This window comes from Elephas maximus, chromosome 18 (assembly GCF_024166365.1).
Source record: "Elephas maximus indicus isolate mEleMax1 chromosome 18, mEleMax1 primary haplotype, whole genome shotgun sequence".
Taxonomy (NCBI): Eukaryota; Metazoa; Chordata; class Mammalia; order Proboscidea; family Elephantidae; genus Elephas; species Elephas maximus.
Genome location: NC_064836.1, coordinates 21,769,620 through 21,792,863, shown reverse-complemented (window position 1 = coordinate 21,792,863; position 23,244 = coordinate 21,769,620). Strand labels below are relative to the sequence as shown.

The following is a 23,244-nucleotide window of genomic DNA, read 5'->3' as shown; positions in this document are numbered from 1 at the left end:
TACTCAATATTCTTCATCACCACAATTTAAAGGCACCAATTCTTCTTCAAACCAAAACCAAACCCACTGCCGTCCAGTGGATTCAGACTCATAACAATTCTTCTTCAGTCTTCCTTATTCATTGTTCAGCTTTCATATGCACATGAGGCGAATGAAAACACTATGGCTCGGGTCAGGTGCACCTTAGTCTTCAAGGTGACATCTTTGCTTTTTAACACTTTAAAGAGATTTTTTGGAGCAGATGTGTCCAATGTAATGTGTCATTTGATTTCTTGACTGCTCCTTCCATAAGAGTTGATTATGGATCCAAGTAAAATGAAATCCTTGACAACTTCAATCTTTTCTCCATTTATTGTGATGTTGCTTATTGGTCCAGTTGTGAGGGTTTTTGTTTTCTTTATGTTGAGGTGTGATCCATACTGAAGGCTGTGGTCTTTGACCTTCATCAGTAAGTGATTTAACTCTTCTTCACTTTCAGTGAACAAGTTTGTGTCATGTGCACTATGCAGGTTGTTAATGAGTCTTCCTCCAATCCTGATGCCCTGTTCTTCATATAGTTCAGCTTTCTGGATTATTTGCTTTGCATACAGATTGAATAAGTACGGTAAAATGAAATAAATTAAGCATTTATTACTTGTAACACTCTTCAGTAACAGCTCTCTTCTATATTAAATGTTTCTTTGTAGAACATTACCTCTTTGGCAGAGAGGGGAAACCAGCAATTCTTAACTCAAAAGCAAGAACATCACTATCTGCTGAGGGAAAAAATAACAATAACCACAACATCATGTACTGAGCATCTATTCCGCACCATGCACATACATGCTAGTGTTTTATATCCATCATCTCTTTCCACATAACTTTCCATTCCTATATTCCACATAATGATTTTCCCAAATGCAGCTCCCCCACCACATCTGGTGTCTCAGAAAGTACAATCAGCTTTACACCAAAGAAATTACAAGGCTCAAAGGCATTCCCAGATTTAGACTATAATCCTCAAAACCCTAACATCATCAAAAATTGGAGGGCTGATGGTCAGGCTCAGCTCCTTTTCACTGTCCTAAATGAAGTTTCACTTGAGTGCCTGTCTCCCTAACATGTCCTCCCCTTTTCTAATCATACTGAGCCCCTCTGGAAGAGCATCTCCTCCACTGACAACCTTGCCAAATCCTACTTGTTCTTTGGCGCTCAGCTGATGGTCAGCCCCCTCCCAGTAGCAGTTTGTGATTACTTGTGCCCACGGTGACCTCTCCATGCTCTGACTATAAGCAGTTCCCCAACTTAGCACTTACCTACAACTCAGGTTTGATTCTCAGTCAGTGCAGCTCATGTGTAGCACCCATCTGTCAGTGGAGGCTTGCCTGTGCCATGATGCTGAACAGGTTTCACACTAAGACAAACTAGAAAGAAGGGCCTGGCAATCTATTTCCAAAACTCAGCCAATGAAAGCCCTATGGATCACAACATCTGATCTGCAACCAATCATGAAGACGGTGCAGACGGGCAGCATTTTGTTTCTTTGCGCACGGGGTTTCCATGAGTCGGGCTGATTTGATCACAGCTGACAACAACAACACGTATTCCAACCACACATTTACTTCAATGTTGCAACCTTGTGGTGGTTGTTGTTATTAGGTGCCGATGAGTCGGATCCAACTCATAGCGACCCTGTGTACCACAGAACGAAACACTGCCCAATCCTGTGCCACCCTTACAATCATTATGCTTGAGCCCATTGTTTCAGCCACTGTATCAATCCATCTCATTGAGGGTCTTCCTCTTTTCCGCTGACCCTGTACTTTACCAAGCATGATGTCCTTCTCCAGGGACTGGTCCCTCCTGATAAGATGTCCAAAGTGTGTGAGGCGTAGTCTCACTGTCCTTGCTTCTAAGGAGCATTCTGGCTGTATTTCTTCCAAGATAGATTTGTTCGTTCTTTTGGCAACCTATGGTATACTCAATATTCTTCGCCAACACCACAATTCAAAGGTGTCAATTCTTCTTTGGTCTTCTTTATTCATTGTGTAACTTTCACATGCATATGATGTGATTGAAAACATCATGGCCTGGGTCAAGCGCACCTTAGTCTTCAAGGTGACACCTTTGCTTTTCAACACTTTAAAGAGGTCTTTTGCAGCAGATTGGCCCAATGCAATGTGTCTTTTGATTTCCTTACTGCTGCTTCCATGGGTGTTGACTGTGTTCCAAGTAAAGTTAAATCCTTGACAGCCTCAATCTTTTCTCCATTATCATAATGTTGTTTACTGGTCCAGTTTTAAGGATTTTTGTTTTCTTTATGTTGAGATGTAATCCATACCGAAGTCTGTGGTCTTTGATCTTCATTAGTAAGTGCTTCAAGTCCTCCTCACTTTTAGCAAGCAAGGTTGTGTCACCTGCATATCACAGGCTGTTAATGAGTCTTCCCCCAATCCTGATGCCCCGTTCGTCTTCATACAGTCCAGCTTCTCAGACTATCTGCTCAGCATACAGGCTGAATAAATACGGTGAAAGGATACAACCCTGACGCACACCTTTCCTGACTTTAAAACACTCACTATCCCCTTGTTCTGTCCGAACAACTGCCTCTTGATCTATGCACAGGTTCCTCATGAGCACAATTAAGTGTTCTGGAATTCCCATTCTTCTCAATGTTATCCATAATTTGTTATGATCCTCACAGTCAAATGCCTTTGCATAGTCAATAAAACACAGGTAAATGTTCTTCTGGTATTCTCTGTTTTCAGCCAGGATCTATCTGACATCAGCAATGATATCCCTGGTTCCACGTCCTCTTCTGAATCCAGCCTAAATTTCTGACAGTTCCCTGTCAACATACTGCTGCAGCTGCTCTTGAATTATCTTCAGCAAAATTTTGCTTTCGTGTGATATTAAGGATATTGTTGGATAACTTCCACATTCGGTTGGATCACTTTTCTTGGGAATAGGCATAAATATGGATCTCTTCCAGTTGGTTGGCCAGGTAGGTGTCTTCCAAACTTCTTGGCATAGACGAGCGAGCACTTCCAGGGCTCCATCTATTTGCTGAAACATCTCAAATGATATTCCGTCAATTCCTGGACCCTTGTTCTTCACCAATGCCTTCAGTACAGTTTGGACCTCCTCCCTCAGCACCATCGGTTCCTGATCATATGCTACCTCTTGAAATGGTTGAACATCAACTAATTCTTTTTTGGTATAATGACTCTGTGTGTTCCTTCCATTTTCTTTTGATGCTTCCTGCATTGTCTAATATTTTCCCCATAGAATCCTTTGCTATTGCAACTCAAGGCTTGAATTTTTTTTTTCAGTTCTTTCAGCTTGAGAAATGCTGAACACGTTCTTCCCTTTTGGTTTTCTATCTCCAGCTCTTTGTACATGTCATTGTAATACTTTACCTTGTCTTATCGAGCTACCCTTTGAAATTTTCTGTTCAGTTCTTTTACTTTATCATTTCTTCCTTTCACTTTAGCTGCTCAACACTAGACAGTAAGTTTCAGGCTCCTCTGATACCCATCTTGGTTTTTTCTTTTTTTTCTGTCTTTTCAATGACTTCTTTCTTTCTTCATGTATGATGTCTTTGATGTCATTCTACAACTTATTTGGTCTTCAGTCATTAGTATTCAACGCATCAAATCTGTTCTTGAGATGGACTCTAAATCCAGGTGGGATATATTCAATGCTGTATTTTGGCTCTCGTGGACTTGCTCTGATTTTCTTCAGTTTCAACCTGAACTTGCATATAAACAACTGATGCTCTGTTCCTCAGTTGGCCCCTGGCCTTGTTCTGACTGATGATATTGAGCTTTTCCATCGTTTCTTACCACAGATGTGGTCAATTTGATTCCTATGTATTCCAACTGGCGAGGTCCATGTGTATATTTGCTGTTTATGTTGGTGAAAAAAGGCATTTTCAATGAAGAAATCATTGGTCTTGCAAAATGCTATCATTCGATCTCCGGCATTGTTTCTATCACCAAGGCCATATTTTCCAACTACCAATCCTTCTTCTTTGTTTCCAACTTTTGCATTCCAATCACCAATAATTATCAATGCATCCTGATTCCATGTTCAATCAATTTCACACTGCAGAAGCTGATAAAAATCTTCAATTTCTTCATCTTTGGCCTTAGTGCTTGGTGTGTAAATATGAATAATAGTCATAATAACTGATCTTCCTTGTAGGTGTATGGATATTATCCTATCACTAACAGTGTTATACTTCAGGATAGACCTTGAAATGTTCTTCTTGACAATGAACCCAACACCATGCCTCTTCAAGTTGTCATTCCTGGAGACTACGTGACTGTCCGATTCAAAATGGCCAATACCAGTCCATTTCAGATCACTGATGCCTAGGATATCGATGTTTATGTGTTTGATTTCATTTTTTATGATTTCCAATTTTTCTAGATTCATACTTCGTACATTCCACGTTCCAATAATTACTGGATGTTTACAGCTGTTTCTTCTCATTTTGAGTCATGCCACATCAGCAAATGAAGGTCCTGAAAGCTTTACCCCATCCACATCATTAAGGTCAACTGTATTTTGAGGAAGCAGCTCTTCCCCAGTCGTCATTTGAACGCCTTCCAACCCGGGGAGCTCACTATATCAGGCAATGTTTTCCTGCTATTCATAAGGTTTTCACTGGCTAATTCTTTTCAGAAGTAGACTGCTGGGTCCTTCTCCTAGTCTGTCTTAGTCTGGAAGCTCAGCTGAAACCTGTTCTCCATGGGTGACCCTGCTGGTACCTGAATACTGGTGGCATAGCTTCCAGCATCACAGCAACACACATGCCCCCAAAGTACAACAAACTGACAGATACGTGGGGGTGTTGCAACATAACACAATGTTATTCATTTTTTCCTCAGTTAAATTCAATAAATCACTCATCTTCCCTGTGCCCAGCACTGAAGATACAAAAATGATTATATTCCAGCCCTGCCCTTGTGGGACTTAAGAGTCTCATGTGGGATGGACAATGAGAATAAGTTTGTACAAATAATTTTGTCATAATAGGGTAAGAGACAAGATCCAAAGCACTAATATCACATCACCCTATTCATTTCCTTCATATCCTTTACCTCAGACTGTAGCTGTTAGATTTGTTCATTTATTAACTGTCAGTCTCTCCCCACTAGGAGAAATCAGGATGGAAACCTTGTTCATCTGGCTCACCACTGTGACCCCAGCACTCAACATGGACTCAGGCACGGAAACTCACATGAAAAGCTGTATTTGTGGAAGGAAGTGAGAAGAAAAGGGCAGAGAAATGTCAGGAACTACATGCATTAAGCCCGACTTCGAGGTCCAGGCAATGCTTCCATGACAGGGAGGTACCTGGCTGAGATCTAAGGATGAGAGACGGAGGGGTGAGGCACAATCCAAATGAGAGAACCAGAGGAGCAAAGGTAAGAAACAGGAAAGCCGCAAGGCACAGGGGGTGGGCAAAGGCACTTAAATATGATTGTAGACCAGTGGTTCGCAGCGAAGGGTTTTGTAATGTCTGCAATTTTTTTTTTTATTGCAGTATATACATATATATATAAATATCTGACATTTCAACAATCGTCACATGTACAGTTCAGTGACATTAATTATGTTCATCACGTTGTTCAACCACTGCCTTATCTATTCCCAGATTATACCATCATGCTTAACAGAAACTCAGTATCCCCTAAGCATTGAGTCCCTCCCTCTCACCTTCCCTGGTAACCACTAAAAAATTTCAGTTACTTTCTTAGTCTGGGTTCTCTAGAGGAGCAAAATCAGTGAAGTGTGCATAAAATCCATACAGAGAGAAATTTACTTCAAGGAAATGGCTTGGGCAATGATGAGGATATGGCTCACACAGTTGGGGGGACTAACAAGTCCCAAATACATTTTTCAGGCAACAGGCTGAAGACCTCTGCTAGCTCACATGGGTGCAGGGACTGACAAACCCAAAAGCTGTAGGTCAGGTAGCAGGCTGGAGGCCTCTGCTCGCTCATGAGGTTGTGGGGGTGGGTGAATCCAAAGTCTGCAGGTCAGGCACCAGGCTAGAGACTTCATCAGGCTGACGTCCCAAGTACTGGAGGTCAGGCAATGAGAAGAGTGCGGGGTTGAGAAAGAGAGTGAGCTTTGCCAGAAGATCCATTTATACACTGGAGGCAGGCCACATCCCCAAGGAATCTCCCCTTTCAACTGACTAGCTGCTCATATCAGATCACAAAATGGAAAGTGATTATACTATATAATATTATGGAAGAGCAATCAGTCCAATGTCTGCCAAGCCACTGAGAATCATAGCCTAGCTAAGTTGACACACAACATCACAGCTATATACTTGCCTCTTCTAGATACTTCATATAACTGGGATCATATAAGATATGTCCTTTTGTGACTTATTTCACTCAACATGTTTTCGAGATTCATTCATGTTGTAGCATGTTTCAGAACTTCATTTCTCTGTATGGCTAAGTAATATCCCACATTTTGTTTATCTGTTAATTGGCATTTACGCTGTTTCCACTTTTTGGCTATTGTGAATTGTGCTGCAATGAACACTGGTGTACAAGAATCTGTCTGCACTCCTGATTTCGATTCTTTTGGGTATATACCTAGGAGTGGAATTGCTAGAGCATATCATAATTCTATGTTTAACTTTTTGAGGAACCACCAAACCATTTTCTACAGTGACTGCACAATTTTGCAAGCTCATCAATAATAGATGTCATTTGGTTAGCAGCCATAGCACTTAACCACTATGCCACTAGGCTTGCCATCTAATAGTCAGAGGCCAGGAATGCTGCTAAACATTCTATAATGAACAGGACAGTCCCTCCCCCAACAAAGAATGATCTGATCTAAAATATCAATAGTGCTGAGATTTAGAAACCTGCTGAAGACTAACATTCAGGATATGGGCTGGTCAAAGAACATAGCTTTCTTCTAAAGTTCACAATTTCTATTCATGCTTAATATCTTTTTTTGGTTAGAATTGAGATGCGAGTAGCACTTGTCACCTCCTAAAAGAGGAAATATTCAGCAAGGAGTGACCAGAACCTATCAGACCTTTGTTGTTGCTGAAATAAGACTTTCACCCAACATCTGTGAATGCCCATCACTATATACTGTCTGTGCCTGTTTTATGGTCTTCACCAAGGACACAGTACCGAGTTCCTTCATCCTGCCATCCGCCAGGACCTCATCATTTTCTCACTAAACCCAGAGCCACTCCATATGCAAGGTATTGAGAAATAGGGAGGAGGAGAACAGAAATGCTCTATAAGCACTGCACAGAGGGAAGGATGGTCAGACGGATGGGGGTACAGACAGAGATGACAAAGCACCAAGTCCTTGGAGGTCCAAAGGCGTGTGTGTGCACTTTGTGCACGTTTCTATGAAAGCAGGGTTGGCCTGAACCTCACACCCCTCACCTGTGCCCTGTTATGGAGGGCTGTGGTGAGAATGCTTAGAAGAAGCATCTTTCCAGGACTTCAGAGCCTTAGCAGGTTGTTAAGTAGCTGGACGTGGTAGAATTGTGGTAGCTGGGAAGTCAGGGGAGACAAAGCCCCTTTGTCTAGAAGTAGCAGCTCACAGCAGGGCTGTGCCTGCCCCTTGACAGTGAAATCTGTGGTGGCTCCAAAACTTGTTGGGGCCTGCCCCTGTGTTCCATTCCTCATGCTGCCTCAGGATTGTTTCTCTTCAGCTATAAGTCTCCTAGGCCAAAATGGGTTTGCTTATTTTTGTCCCTGACAAACAATACAGTACTATCCGAAATGGCTGAACTGTGACTCTGAAAGGAAAATAAGTCACTATTTTTCCTGCTGAAAGAGATTCAATAGTTATATTCTTAAAGAGTCAATCCCAGACACTCACAGGGGCTACATCCTGTTACATCTCAAGTTCCACCATGGCATAAAGCTTCCCCAATTTCCTCATCTCAGAAATGGGCACAGTGTTACCCACCTTACATGTCTTACATAATACTCAAAAAGCCTTAAATAAGAAACATTTACAACTGGATTCAAAGAATGAAATATTCAATATAACATCTAATTTTTCATGGAACTATCTGGTGGGTAGAACAACATAAGCCAGGAGTGGCGCCCCACCCAGGCAGGACACTCTCCTAGACCCAAACATTGGTCTTATATCTAATATAGTGGTTCTGTACAGAGCTGGAAAAGAGAGGCTACACTAGAGAATCAAAATGGAAATCAAGGTGAATTTGTTACAATTCTAAGCAAGATTTGCCAACTGTCAAGTAGAATTATGTCAGTACAGGAAGTGCCCAATTTGAAAATGAATTGTCTTCCAAAAGTTTATTTGTAAGTCAGGTGTTCAGAACTTGAAATGCAGCAATATTTTATGTATCCAAGCCAGTCCACAAAAGCTGACTGAACTTAAAACATGGCCACTATACTATGCACTTAGTGTAAAAATAACTTTTAAAAAATACTTTTATATCTTTTTTAAAATCTATCATAACACTTGGAAAAAATAAATACACAGCTTATAACTAGCCTTAACCTAAACCCCAAACCATGAGCTGAAGCTTGGACTACTCGATCATTCCCAGAAACTGAAAGGGAAGGAATGAGAAGAATCCCAGCCTCAAAAGAAAAGAGGTTCTGGAGAGAGAAAAAGATAGCCTAGCACCTCTCTACTGAAAAGGGGGCTGCAGTAGTCACTCAGGACATACTCCAAAGGAGAAGTGCTACCGTCACATCTAGAAGGGTGCGGGGATATGGCAGAACAACAGTCAGCCTGCTCACTACCTACACAGGTAAAATGAGCGGCAGCAGAAGATAAATGAGCCAGCTCACTGTCACAGCAGCACCAGGGTATTCTGGATTGAACCGTGTCCCCAAAAAATATGTCTTACAATCCTAACTCCTATACCTGTAGATGTCATCCTGCATAGAAACAGTTTTCTTTGTTATGCTAATGAATCATCTCAGTGCAGAGTGTGTCCTAAACCTAACCACTTCTGAGTGATATAAAGAGCTGATTAGACACACAGACAAGCACACACATGTGGGGAAAGACACTCTCTCTGAAGACAAGGGAGGGAGATACATTTACAAACCCAGGAACTCCAAGGATTGTCAGCTACTAGAAGCTGAAACAAGGAAAGGCCTACCCCCTAGAGCCACAAGCTGAACTCAGACTACCTGCCTCCTGTTCTTTAAAGCCACCCACTTGTGCCATTTGCTACTGCAACCCTAGGGATCTAGGACACAGGGAGAAGAAGGGAACAGTAGCATGTTCTGTAGCAGTGTAGATGACTCGGGCCACTGAAGGCAGGAAGGACAAAGAAGTTCCTATGACTGACAGTAGTTGGTAAGGGGAGTTCAGGGGCCACACTTGATTCTAACAGATTGGGGCAAGTCAGAGAAAAAAACTTCCTGAACTTCATAAAAGGGAAATTTGTACTAATTGATAGGGTTACATAATCAGTTTCTGGCATCTTGAGAGGAGAGCAGATGACCTGAAGATAAAGACCATGGGGAATGCCTTACCAATCTAGCACACGCATAAGGTCAGTCCACATAATCTTACAACAGAAAAGGTACTGAATGCCAAGTTGTTACTAAATACTCTGCCAGGACCAACACCAAAACTAAAAGTAAGACAAAATAGTAAAATCAGGTATGGAAATTGAGAAGGTTTATCATGTATCTACTTCATACCTTCTTCAGTCCTCCAAATAAAGCATCAGTCTCCAGCTCAAATTCTTGGTCCAGTTCCTCTTCATGTTCTGACAAGAAAGAGTCTCCATTAGTCACAAATCTAAATAGTGCTGGGTTGATTTAATACCAGACTCACTAAAAGAAATGGGAACATGTCCATGGAAGAGGTGCCTGTGGCCTAAGCAACAGGCATGGAAACAGGTCACACTCCTTGACCTTTCTCTCCAGTGTACTGTGACCTGGGTTTGTGGAAATACGTGCTAGGGCTGATGGAAATGCCCCCTGCATCTTGTAATAAGGGGTACAAAAGGAAAGGGAAAGAGAGAAAAGCTTCCAACGAGAGAAACATGGCGGGATTAGTGCCAATATTCTGCTCATAGAGGCAGTTAAAAAGTTTATAACAGACCATGGCACAAAATTATGGTGATCATAACTATGTTTTATTATATAGTGCTAACAAGACTACAGGGGCAGTGGTGGTTCAGTGGTAGAATTCTCTCTTCTATGCTGGAGACCCAGATTCATTTCCTGGTCGATGCGCCTCATGCACTGCCACCACTCATGTGTCAGCGGAGGCTTGCCTCTTACTATGATGGTGAACAGGTTTCAGCAGAGCTTGCAGACTAAAGATAGAGTAGGAAGAAAGGCCTGGCAATCTGCATGGAAAACTATGGATCACAGCACTCCAATCCGCAACCAGTCACGCGAATGGTGCAGGACCGGGTAGCATTTTGTTGCATTGTACATGGAGTCATCAGGAATTGGGGGCTGACTCGATGTCAGCTAACAATGAGATTATAAAATGCAATAATATAATGTAATAAGCATGTTTATAAGTAAGTAATACAATAGGTTTAAAATGAAAGATATGACAAAATCTTTATTCAAATACTTCTTGTGGGTGTACAATAACCAAGCACAGTGGGAGATACTAAGGATGAAACAGAACAAGAGTGGCATGCCTTTTGCCCTCCTGGGGCTTTGTACACTGGGGAAAATAGACAATCAAGAAATTACAACAGTTTTGATGAGTGCTATGAAACTGGAGGTGGGCATTGCATTTGGGCACTCACCCTTTCTGTTATAGCTGCAAAGGAGGTGTGTGTGCCACATTGTGCGGACACAATTCCAAGGAAAGAGTCAGTAAATAAACGGCAAGCTGCTGCAATTCAGCAAAGGAGTAACAGAACCTCTGGGTTTACTGATGCAAAGAGGGTGGAAACATCTCTATCTCTTCCCTCTTCTGTTTTGGTTTCACTGTCATACAGACTGCAGTGTCTGGAGACATCACACTTAAGACAAATTCAAACAAAGTAAGCTTGAGTTCTTTTTTTTTTTTTTTCTCCTCCTGGAAGAGGAGTGCATTCAGGAGCAGTGAAATGTACATGCTAAGAACCAGGCTTCCTGAAGCTGGAACATATCTCCCTCTAGTGGGAAAAAGGAACATTCTGCAGATAAAAACCAAACCCACTGCTGTTGAGTCAATTCCGACTCATAGGGACCCTATAGGACAGACTAGAACTGCCCCATAGAATTTCCAAGGAGTGCCTGGTGGATTCAAACTGCCAACCCTTTGGTTAGTAGCCATAGCACTTAACCACTACACCACCAGAGTTTCTAGGAGACAAAAAAAAAAAAAACCCATTGCCATAGAGTTGATTCCTACTCATAGTGAATCCATCGGACAGAGTAGAACTGCCCCACAGGGTTTCCAGGGAGTGGCTGGTGAATTCAAACTGCTGACCTTTTGGTTAGCCAAGCTCTTAACCACTACGCCAACAATGGGAGCCACATATATAATTTTTTAATTCCAAGCAAGCACAATTTAAAAAGTAAAAAGAAACAGGTGAAGTTAATCTTAGTATATTTTATTTATCCCAGTGTATCCAAAATATATTAACATGTAATGAACATTAAGCAATTATCAATGAGCTATTTTATACTTTTTCATACTAATTCTTTAAAACACAACATACAAGTTATCCTTACAACACATTTCAATTTGCAGTAGCCACATTTCAAGTGCTCGTTAGCCACATGTGGCTATAGTACTGGACAGCTGAGCTCAGACCAAAATCTCCCCTCAGGTTTTGGAGAAGTCCTACAAAATCATCCTTGTCTGATTTCTTGACACAAACAAATGCTACGGCACACATTTTTAAATTACAACAACTTAAATCCATTTTTACACTTTCATAACCACTTTAGAAATCACTGTCTTCCTATTGGCTTTATATTAGCTGAAATTTCACAGCTACAGAATTTAGTTCACATAAAAGAGGGGAAGCTGAGTAAACCTGCGGCTGATATTTTCCCATGAAGAGCTAAGACCCTCAGGACTTCTTTGATTATGCCTTCTTACGTAACAACCTAGGAGCCCTGGTAGCACAGTGGTTAAGAGTTCGGCTGCTAACCAAAAGGTCGGAAGTTGGAATCCACCAGCTGCTCCTTGGAAACCCAATGGGGCAGTTCTACTCTCCCCTAAAGGGTTGCTATGAGTCAGAATCAACTCAATGGCAATGGGTTTGGGGTTAGGTAACAATCTGGAGTCCCCCGCAGTGGTACAAAAGGTTAACACGCTCAGCTGCTAACTGAAGGGTTGGAGGTTTGCATCCATTCAGAGGCACCTAGAAAGGTCTGGCGATCTATTTCCAAACAATCAGCCATTGAAAACTCTGTGGAGCACAGTTCCACCCTGACACACGTGGGGCTGCCATGGGTTGGAGTCAGCTCAGCAGCAACTGTGGGTTTTGTTTTGTTTTGTTTTTCTTTTGGTAACACCCCACCCCTGGACTGGAGTTTTCATCACAACTCAAATACAGCCAAGCAAGAGGCTGCTGCAAACAAAGGGAAGCCTCTGTGCCTGGGGAACTCTCATCACGCTACCCAGGACTGTCAGGATAGAGCCAGCTTTCTTTTAGGTGCCACTTCCCAAAATTCAGCATTCCACTAAACTGCCTGAGAACACAGAAAGGAAGCCATTCCTGCTAACGAGCCCTCATTACTATGTCAGCAGTTGATTCTCGCCAACACAGCCCTCCTCAACAAAAAAAAGGCTACCTCAAAGCCCATCTACCTAAAGAGAGAAAGGATTTGCATTTTAATCACAGTCAATGAGCTGTGATGGTAAACCATTTACTTAAAACTTCTAACTAACCTGCCCCTTTTACCTTAAACATTTTTATGGAAAATTAATCCTGGGGTGGGGTGTGGGAAATGAGAGGGCCTAATCAAGACACACACACACACACACACACACACACACACACACACACACACACGTCTCATACAAGCTACTGTCAGGGAAATGTGCCCAGTTGTTTCTACGCATTTGAAAAATCAGCTCCTACTGGTTCTTTATTTTTCTCCAAAGGAAGCCATTGGCTACTGTGGAGTGTAGCAGTAAATGAGAATGTGGATAGGAGGCAGAAAAGATGGACTTGTATGATAAGAGAATTTACTGGTAAACAAATCTCCAATATCCATATGTAGGTGATTCATACAGAAGAGGGGTGATAAAATGCTAGTCTTTCCTGACACTCCTGAGATGTGATTTAGAAGATAATATTGGAGCCATTATTCCCTGCCCTTGAGCATAGAGAATTGACCAAGCTGAAGCTGGACTCACAAGGATACATCAACTGAGCCCTGAAATATAAAGACAGTAGCTAGGACAATCTTGGAAAAAACCTCTTAGGGAATCTTTCACATAAACTAGTAAATCAGAGCACAAAAGACCCACGTACTTTGCATTTAGTGAACAGTAAGATTTGTTGGACCAATGAAGACCCTTCTGACTGTTGTTACTGAAACCTGTATGATGATTGTTAAGAAAGATGATTCAAAATGTAGAATCACGGTGACTTAATAGTTTCTAGCCAATCTGTGAAAAGGTGAAGTTTTCAATGGTTTTGCCCATTTGTAATGCTAATATATACGGATTATTCAGTAACCTCCCCTGGCAGACATGGCTCTGGCAGCATGCTTGTCTGTTTTCCCACTTTTGTCTGCTCTATAATATTCCTTGGACTCGGACAGACATGGCTCTGGCACCATACTTGTCCATTATCTCCCTTTGTCTGTTCTGTGATATTTCCTCAGTCTAGGACAGACATGGCTCTGGCAACATGCTTGTCTGTTTCCTACTTTTGCCTCTTTGAACATATGCTGAATAAAACCTTTCTTTTTGCTTTACTATAACTTTGTAATGTTTTCACCCTAGAACAGATGTGGCGGGGCAACCCTCACCTAATTTCCTCTCTAAGGGAATGAAAAAGTGACTTAACAATAACCCGAACAAAAGCAAATCAGATATGTAAACAGGAGGCAAACTGATAAACTGCATAAATGGCTCCAAACCTCCCAAATAGGCTACTAATCCGCTACTCACCTAAGGAATTCTGGGAGCTTTGGAGGCACCACCAGGAGAGCAATCTACATGGGAATCCTTAGAGTAGCTGTTAGAAATAGAAGCTCCAGGGGAAACTGTCAAAGAGGGAGCTCCATGCATGTTCTGTGTGTGGGGTGCAACCCAGAGCACTGGCTGGGGGCACAGAGGGCAGATGAGGGGCTCTGGAGTCTACAACAAAGTGGTGCCCTCAGATGCCCTCCCAGCCACGGCCCTGTCCCAAGTCACTGAGAGGTTTATTAAATACATTAAGAAAACAGACTAGAAGCCAATATCCCCCACCCACCTTAGGACCAGTGTCAAGAACTGGAAGGAAATGCTAGCACAAGCCTGAGAAGAAGTGTGGGCTAGGAGACTTGTAATAGGAAGGTGGCAATTCATACATCAAAGATTGCTTAGAACCCAAACCCGTTGCTGTCAATTCCAATTCACAGCGACCTTACCAGAAACAAGAGTCAACTATAATGAGAAGCGCAGTCAAACAGAGCGCTCACAGCCTTAGTTGTGCCACAACACCCACTATTAATGCTGGCCATCAAAATAGGCTGTCAAGTCCTTGGCTCCTGCGATGGCTATGCACTTGAGTCCATTCACAAAGGCTGTGCTAACTGAAGAGCTCCTAGTGGCCCCACCCACAGCAGGCCATCTCACCTCCTTCCAAGGTCAAGACTAGCTGTTCAAGGACAGAACCAGTGGTCTTTGTGACCCCACCTTAGGCTGGGGCCTCCAAATGTTCTGACCATTTTGTAACCAAATTCCTCCAATCACAAAAGTAAGAAAAATTATATCCTGATGAACAAAACCTATCCCCAATGAGAGGTAGGCATCTTGCACAAACAGTGCAAAAGAAAGAGTTCATCTATAAATTAGCTGTTGTATCTTTTTCTCATAAACTGAGATTAGTGATGAGGAAGCCCACAGGAGTATACAGGAATATACAAAAGGTAGAAGGTAACTGATGTCAATTGTGTAAGAACACCTACTACATAAAAACAAAGAAACTAGAGATGGCAACTCAAATAAATATTTTTCCCTATAAAAACCAAGTTTCTTGAAATATCACGGCTCCCTGGAATCATAGAGTTTATTTAGAGAAACATTAACTACCAATCACTGAAGATTAAAGAATCGAAAATAAAGCACCTGTGAATGAAAATGTAAATCAATGGAAAGCACAATTCGATTTATAAAAATGTCATTAATATGCAACTATTCAGGAAGACATACACTGCATGAAAGAAAGTGTGCTCCCTGATGGCGCAGTGGTTAAGAGCTATGGTGAGCTACAGCTGCTGACCAAAAGATCGGCAGTTTGAATCCACCAGCCACTCCTTGGAAACCGCATGGGGCAGTTCTCCTCTGTCCTATAGAGTTGCTGTGAGTAAGAATTGACTTGACAGCGATAGGTTTGGTTCTGGGTTCTATAAAGTCAAAAGGGTCCAGGGTAGCTGCTGCTCATTAGAAAGTAATCTTCAAAGAAAACAGAAAAAAAAAAAAATTGTATAATTTATAAATAAATTAAAGACCTTGTTCTTTGAAAAAGAGAATAAGCCTACTAAATAGACAAATCTCTGGTAAATCTCCTAAAAACCTCCTAAGACAGGAGAAATTAGACAACAGAGGCTTCAAACATTGTAAGAATTGATATACAAATATGTGTTAATACATTTGAAAATTTCAATAAACTGGAGAAACACAAATTACTAAAACTGACTTAAAAGGAGGTAGAAAATCTAAGTATACCAATAACTCTGAAAGATGTTGAAAAGTTTTCAATGGATCTACTCCCAAAGAGACTCCACGCCAAGACAAATTTACAAGTGAATGAAATCTCAAAGAATTATGCAGGCATTTTGGATACTACTTAAACAGTTTCATAATATGAGAAAAAGGAAAGCTTTCCCATTCATTTTATAAAATTAACAGAATGCTGATACTGAAATTTGAGGATGTAACAAAAAATAAAATAAAATAAAACTACAGACCAAGTACTCTCACTTAGAAATAATATTTTTTAAAAAAGACATTCGGGTGGCTAACAGATACGTGAGGAAATACAATAATTAGCCATTAGAGAAATGCAAATCAAACCTACAATGAGATACCATCTCACCTCAACAAAGCTAGCACTAATCCAAAACCACAAAACAATAAATGTTGGAGAGGTGTGGAGGAACTGAAACACTTACATTGCTGGTGGGAATACAAAATGGTACAACCACTTTGGAAAACGACCTGACGCTTCCTTAAAAAGCTAGAAATAGAAATACCATACAATCCAGCAATCCCACTCCCAGAAATACATCCTAGAGAAACAAGAGCTGTCACACAAATAGGCATATGCACACCCATGTTCATTGTAGCACTGTTCATAATAGCAAAAAGATGGAAATAACCTAGATGCCCATCAACAGATATATGAATAAACAAATCATGGTACATACACAAAATGGAATAATAGGCAACAATGAAGAACACTGACAAATCCACAAAACATCTCACAGCATGGATGAATCTGGAGGGCAATATGCTGAGTGAAATTAGTCACAAAAGGACAAATATTGTATGAAACCACTATATAAGAACTGTAGATAAAGTTTTAAACACAGAAAAAAGCATTCTTTGATGATTACTAGGGTGAGGAGGGAGAGGGTGGAGAATTCACTAACTAAATAGTAGACCAACTTCCAAGAAGGGAAGGACAATACACAATACAGGGGAAGTCAGCACAACTGGACTAAACCAAAAGCTAAGAAGTTTCCTGGATATCTCCAAACACTTTGAGGGACAGAGTAGCTGGGGCTGGGGCCTGGGGACCATAGTTTCAGGGGACATCTAGGACAACTGGCATAACAAAGTTTATTAAGAAAATATTCTGCATCCCCCTGGGGTGAGTGGCACTTGGGGTCTTAAAAGCTTGCAAGCAGCCATCTATGATGCATCAATTGGTCCCAACCCACCTGTAGCAAAGGAAAATGAAGAACACCAAAGCTACAAGGAAAATATTAGCCCAAGAGACTAAAGGACCACATAAACTAGAGACTCCATCAGCCTGAGACCAGAAGAACTAGATGGTGCCTGGCTACCACCAATGACTGCCCTGACAGGGAACACAACAGAGAGTCCCAGATGGAGCAGGAGAAAAGTGTGGAGCAGAGCTCAAATTCATGTGAAAAGACCAGACTCGACAGTCTGACAGAGACGGGGGGAACCCCCAAAACTATGAAACCATTTCTGAAACCCACTCTTCAGACAAAGATTAGACAGGACTATAAAACAATAAGTAACACACTTGAGGGTGTGTTCAATCAGAAACACGAGACCAAACGGGAGGCTCCTGTCCAGAGGCAAGATGAGAAGGCAGGAAGGGACAGGAACTGGTTGAATAGACATAGGGAACTTAGGGTGGAAAGGGGGAGTGTGCTGTCACATTATGGTGATTGCAACTAATGTCACAAACAATACGTGTATAAATTTTTGTATGAGAAATTAACCTGAGCTGTAAACTTTTGCCTAAAGCACAGTAAAGAAACAAGCAGGGTCAAGGTAGGTTTGTCCTAGGAATCCATATGGAATTAGAAAATTGGATAATTTAAAATATCATATCAATAGGTCAAAAAATGAAAACCATTTATCATCTGAATAGATGCTTTAAAAATAGATAACAACACTTATTGTCAATTTTTTAAATTTTGTAAAAGGAGGCTAAAAGAATTCCTTAACAGGATTAAAAGAAACAAAAACACAAAACAAACAAAAAACTTATTCAACCTTTCACTAATGGTAAAAACAATACAAGGATTTCCATTAAAATCAGAATTATAACAAGGATACCATCCTTTCCCAACTATTGTACGAGAAACCCTAGCTAAAGTAATAACAGATGAAGCAAAAACATTATCATTACCTGTAGATGACATTTTCTTAACTAGAAAAACCAGGAAAATCAACTGATAAGCCAATGGATCATTAACAGAATTCAATAGCATATAAAATGTTGTTGCTATTGCTGGGTACCACCGATCCTGACTCACAGCAACCCTGTATGACAGAGTAGAACTGCCCTATAGGGTTTTCTAGGATATAATTTTTGGGGGAGCAGATCTCAAGGTCTTTTCTCCCTCGGAGCCACTGGGTAGGTTTAAACCACTGACCTTTTGGTTAGCAGCTGAGTGCTTAACCACTGTACCACCATGGTTATTTAGAACATAAAATAGATAAGCCAAAATAAATGCCTTTACTATAAACCAGAAATAATCAGCTGGAAAATATCCCAAGGGGGGAAAAGAAAAACTCTAATATTCTTAAGATAATTTCAGAGGCCCATTATGAAAAAGATCATGAACTTTTATTAAGGGAATTAACAGAAGATCTTGAATAACTAAAAACAAAACAAATACAATATTCCTTGATAGAAAGACATAATATTATAAGAATGTCAATTATTTTACAAAATTAATTTTTAGGTTTATGCAACTCTAACTAAATCCCTAATGACAGCTCTTGGAAATTCTCAATTTTAAATATGTATCTGGAAGAATAAACCGGTAAGAATAGCTAAGAAAAGTCTGGAAATAACAAACTTACGCTAGCAGACACTCAAACATCTAATAAAGCAAAAATTATTAAAACAGCACAGTACTGATGTACGAATTGATTGAGAAATCAATGGAACAGAAAAGACAGCCTCCCAAAAATCTGGAGTATATCCAAGAATTTAGTACACGATCAAGATTATATTATAATTCAATATGGAGAGATGGCTTAATAAATAAATGTTTGGTTACTATTATGGGTTGAATTGTATCCTCCAAAAATATGTGCTGGAATCCTAACCCCTATACCTGTGGATATAATCTAATGTAACGTAATGTAATCATCTTCCATGGTGCAATGTAATATAGTCAATGAGTTGAGGTCATACCAGGATAGGATGGATCCTAAACCTCATCACTTCTGAGTTATATAAACAGCAGCACAGACACACATACACGTGCACAGACACACATACACGTGCACAGACACAGGGGGAGGGCAAACGTTACCTGATGATGAGGGAGACAGATGAATCTACAAGCCCAGGAACTCTAACAACTGCCAACTACGAGAAGTTGAAATAGGCAAAGAAGGATCTCCTCCCTAGAGCCACACCCTGAATTCAGATTTTTAGCCTTTGGAACTAACAGAAAATAAATTTCTGTTCTTTGAAGACAACCCCTCATGGTATTTCTGTTACTGCAACACTAGGAGACTAAGAACTATTTGGGGAAAACTAAGTCAACTCTACTCTTAACCCAACATTAAGGAGCCCTGGTGGCACAGTGGTTAAGTGCTCATCTGCTTACTGAAAGGGCGGAGGTTCAAATCCACTAGCCATTTCGCAGGAGAAAGATGTGGAGGTCTGCTCCCATAAAGATTACACCCTTGGAAACTCTATGGGACAGTTCCACTTTGTCCCATAGGTTGTATGAGTCAGAAGTGACTTGAGGGTAATGGGTTTGGTAAACTTTATATTATATATCAAATACATTTGAGATGGATTAAAGAATTTTCAAACAAGATAGACTAAAATTTTTCAAAGACTCAGCTTGCTAAGAGTATAATCAGATGGATAATCTCCAATAGAAGAAGTGTAAATTGGCCCAGCCTCCCTGGAGAGCAGTCTGGGACTATCTATCAAGAACTTTAAACACATTCATATAGTTTGACTCCATAATGCCTCACTAGAGAAAGACATTCTGTTAGTGAAGAAGCAGGCCAGTGAGGGGAGAGTAACCATTAGTGAGATGGACTGGCCCAATAATCGCCATGATAGACTCAAACATGCTAGCTATTGTGAGGATGACAGGACTGGGCAACCTTTCATTCTGTTGTACATAAGGTTGCCACGAGCTGGAGTACACTCAATGACAGTTACCTATTTAATTCAACTCGTCGATTTGAAAGAAAAAAAGAAAGTGAGCAATCCTCAAGAAATAACAAGGAAGGAAATAACAAGAGGAGAAATCCATGAATTAGGTTAACAAAAAGAAACAAGAAATCTAACAAATCCAAAAGCTGAAAAGATTAGTAAAACCACTGGAACAACAGATCAAAGTAAAAAATGTATATATAGGCTATGTAGCGGGGGAAGAAAGGGAGGGAGGGAGCAAGGGAGAAGATGCAAATAAACTAACTTCATGATAAGAAGAATTAAATGACAGAAACAACCTTTTTTTTTTTCAAAATAAGACTGTTATGAACCACAATAAACTAATCAAATTGAAAAACTACATAAAACATATGTTGTTGTTGTTGTAGTTGTGTGCCACCCAGTCAATTCCAACTCATAGCGAATCCTACATGACAGAGTAGAAGGGCCCCATAGGATTTCCTAGGCTGGAATAGTTACAGAAGGGAGCTGGGTGAGTTTGAACTGCTGACCTTAGCAGCCAAGCACTTTAAACACTGCGCTCCTGCATAAAACATATAGAAAAAAAATTAGATACCTAGAAAGCTATAAAATATCAGAATATGTACAAGAAGAAATAGAAGTTTTGAATATAACCATATATGTAGTAAATTGAGATAGTGGTCAAAGACTTCCCATCCCACATGCTTTATAGGTAAGCTCCTTCTATCACCTGGGTTTTCACTGATGGGAATTCAATTGTTTTCATTCCAGGAATTGCAGTAAACTGATACTGTCACAAGAATACATGTCCCTCTTTTAGGCAGGGACATTAAATCTTTCAAGCTACTGCATGGCACAATACATTTTTCCTCATGGCAAATGCAAGCAGAAAGACATAAAAATGTTTCTGCAGCTATAAAACCATAAGACACAAACTTAATGTGGTAGTTCTGGATCAGCACAATAGTAACTGGTAGTTGTTTTAAACCGAAGTGTTGGGATGGTTTCTTAAACAGCAAAAGATAACTAAGACTCCCATGTATGGAAGAGACTGCTGATTAACTGCTAATATCCATCTGTCAGGGACTGAATTATGTCCCCCCAAAAATGTGTGTATCAATTTCGCTGGCCTTGATTCCCCATACTGTGTGGTTGTCCTCCATTTTGTGATTGTAATTTTATGTTAAAGAGGATTAGGGTGGGATTGTAACACCACCTTACCTAGGTCACATCCCTGACTCAATGTAAAGAGAGTGTCCCTGGGATGTGGCCTGTACTACCTTTTATCTTACAAGAGATAAAAGGAAAGGGAAGCAAGCAGAGAGTTAGGAACCTCAAGAAAGGAGTGTCGGGAGCAGAGCGTTTGGACCTGAGGTTCCTACACTGAAATGCTCCCAGACCAAGGGAAGACTGACAAGAAGGATCTTCCTCCAGAGCTGAGAGAGAGAGAAAGCCTTCCCCTGGAGCTGACTCCCTGAATTTGGACCTGTACCCTACTAGGCTGTGAGAGGATAGATTTCTCTTTGTTAAAAGCCATCGACTTGTGGTATTTCTGTTATAGCAGCACTAGATGACCTAGACTCCATCCTTCTTGTCTTCCTTTCACAATAGAACCCTTGAGTTTTGGCTAGACTAATGGCCTCCTGGAAACCCTGGTGGCATAGTGGTTAAGAGCTACGGCTACTAAGCAAAAGGTGAGCAGTTTGAATCCACCAGGTGCTCCTTGGAAACCCTACGGGGCAGTTCTACTTTGTCCTTTAGGGTCACTATGAGTCGGAATGGACTCAACGGCAACTGGTTTGGCTTTTTGTTTTGTTTTGTTTTTAATGTCCTCCCAACCAAAGAGTACATTTACTAGCTTTCTCGCAGCTAAGTGGGGCTACAGGTCCTGGTTATGGCCAGTGTATACAAATGGATATGATTCATAGCAACTTTGAGATCATGCTTTGAAAAGGAGAGGAACTATCTTCCCCTTCCATTTTCTTGCTGGGAGGAAAGTGAATATGATAGCTGGAGCTATCAAGAGGTGAAAGCCATAGATGAAGATGACAGAGGAACATGACAGAAAGAGCCAAGGTCTCTGATGCTATGGAGACATCATACCAGCCCTTGGTATGATTTTGGAGGTTATGCTTCTGCAGCCAACCCAGTCTTCTTAGTAATATACTACCTTTTAGGACTGGGTTTAGGGCTGCTGTAAAGATTAAATGAGACAACGTATATGTACAGTCTACAAATACCTTTACTCAAAGAATTTGGTCTTTGTCCCTGGTTCCTGGGAGGTGATCTGTAAACCCTTGGACTCTCCCAAGTGACTGGAGTCTTTGTTACTTACAGTTGGGTTCCAGATTACCCCTAAGAGCCTACACTAATGCAGCAACTGATATTAGGTGGGGCTAGCCATGGCAGAAAGATCTACCATGTGATATCAGCCCAACTCTGGGGAAGAGAAGGCAACTGCAGATGGACTTCAACCATGTGGGCAGTGATTCGATCAATAATGCCTACATGGAGAAACTCCAATAAAAACTCTGGACACTGAAGGTGAGTTTCCTGGTTGGTAAAAGATATTCATGCCCAGGAGGGTAACTCATCTTTGGGATGTGAAAGTGCCACATTTTAGGCCCTCCCAGACCTCACTTGCTGTGTCCGTTCTTTATGCTGGTCCTGTAATAAAACTGTAATCATAAGTATACCACTTTCCTTAGTTCTGTGAGTCATTCTAGTTCTCAGTGGGTAGTGAGAACTTCCGAATTTGTAGCCAGTAGATCAGAAGCTCCAGTGTCCTGGGGGTCTATGAACTTGCAGCTGGTGTTCTAAGAGTGGACTGGGAACCCCTGAATTTATAGCCAGTTAGTCAGAGGTAGTCCTGGGAACCCCTGAAATTGCAGCTAATGTCTGAAGTCTTGAGCAGACTTGGAAGTCTAGAGAACCATGGTCTTTAAATCATGAGATGTGTCCTAATTCCAGGTGGTTAGGGTTAGAAGAACTGCATTTGCAGTAGGTGTCAGAGAAGACATTTAGAGTTGGTATCGGAAAGCAAATATACAGATACCTTAGTATATAAGGTATCTAATATGGTGCCAGAGCCCTGGTGATGCAGTGGTTAAGCACTTGGCTGTTAACCAAAAAGTCAGCAGTTTGAATCCACCAACCACTCCTCGAAAATCCTATGGGGCAGTTCTACTCTGTCCTGTGGGGTCGCTATGAGTCAGAACCTACTCGATGGCAATGGATTTGTTTTTTAGTTTTTGTTTTTTGCT

At 41.0% G+C, this 23,244-nt stretch overlaps 1 protein-coding gene across 9 annotated transcripts in view; it reads right to left on the bottom strand.

Moving 5' to 3' along the window:
- The window catches only part of HHAT (hedgehog acyltransferase), a 658,603-nt gene that overhangs the window by 609,586 nt on the left and 25,773 nt on the right, over window positions 1-23,244 (bottom strand). For all 9 annotated transcript variants that reach the window (XM_049858611.1, XM_049858614.1, XM_049858618.1 and 6 more), the window contains exon 3: window positions 9,681-9,748. In XM_049858611.1, the coding sequence (XP_049714568.1) occupies window positions 9,681-9,748 (68 nt within the window). The remainder of the gene's footprint in view (window positions 1-9,680; window positions 9,749-23,244) is intronic.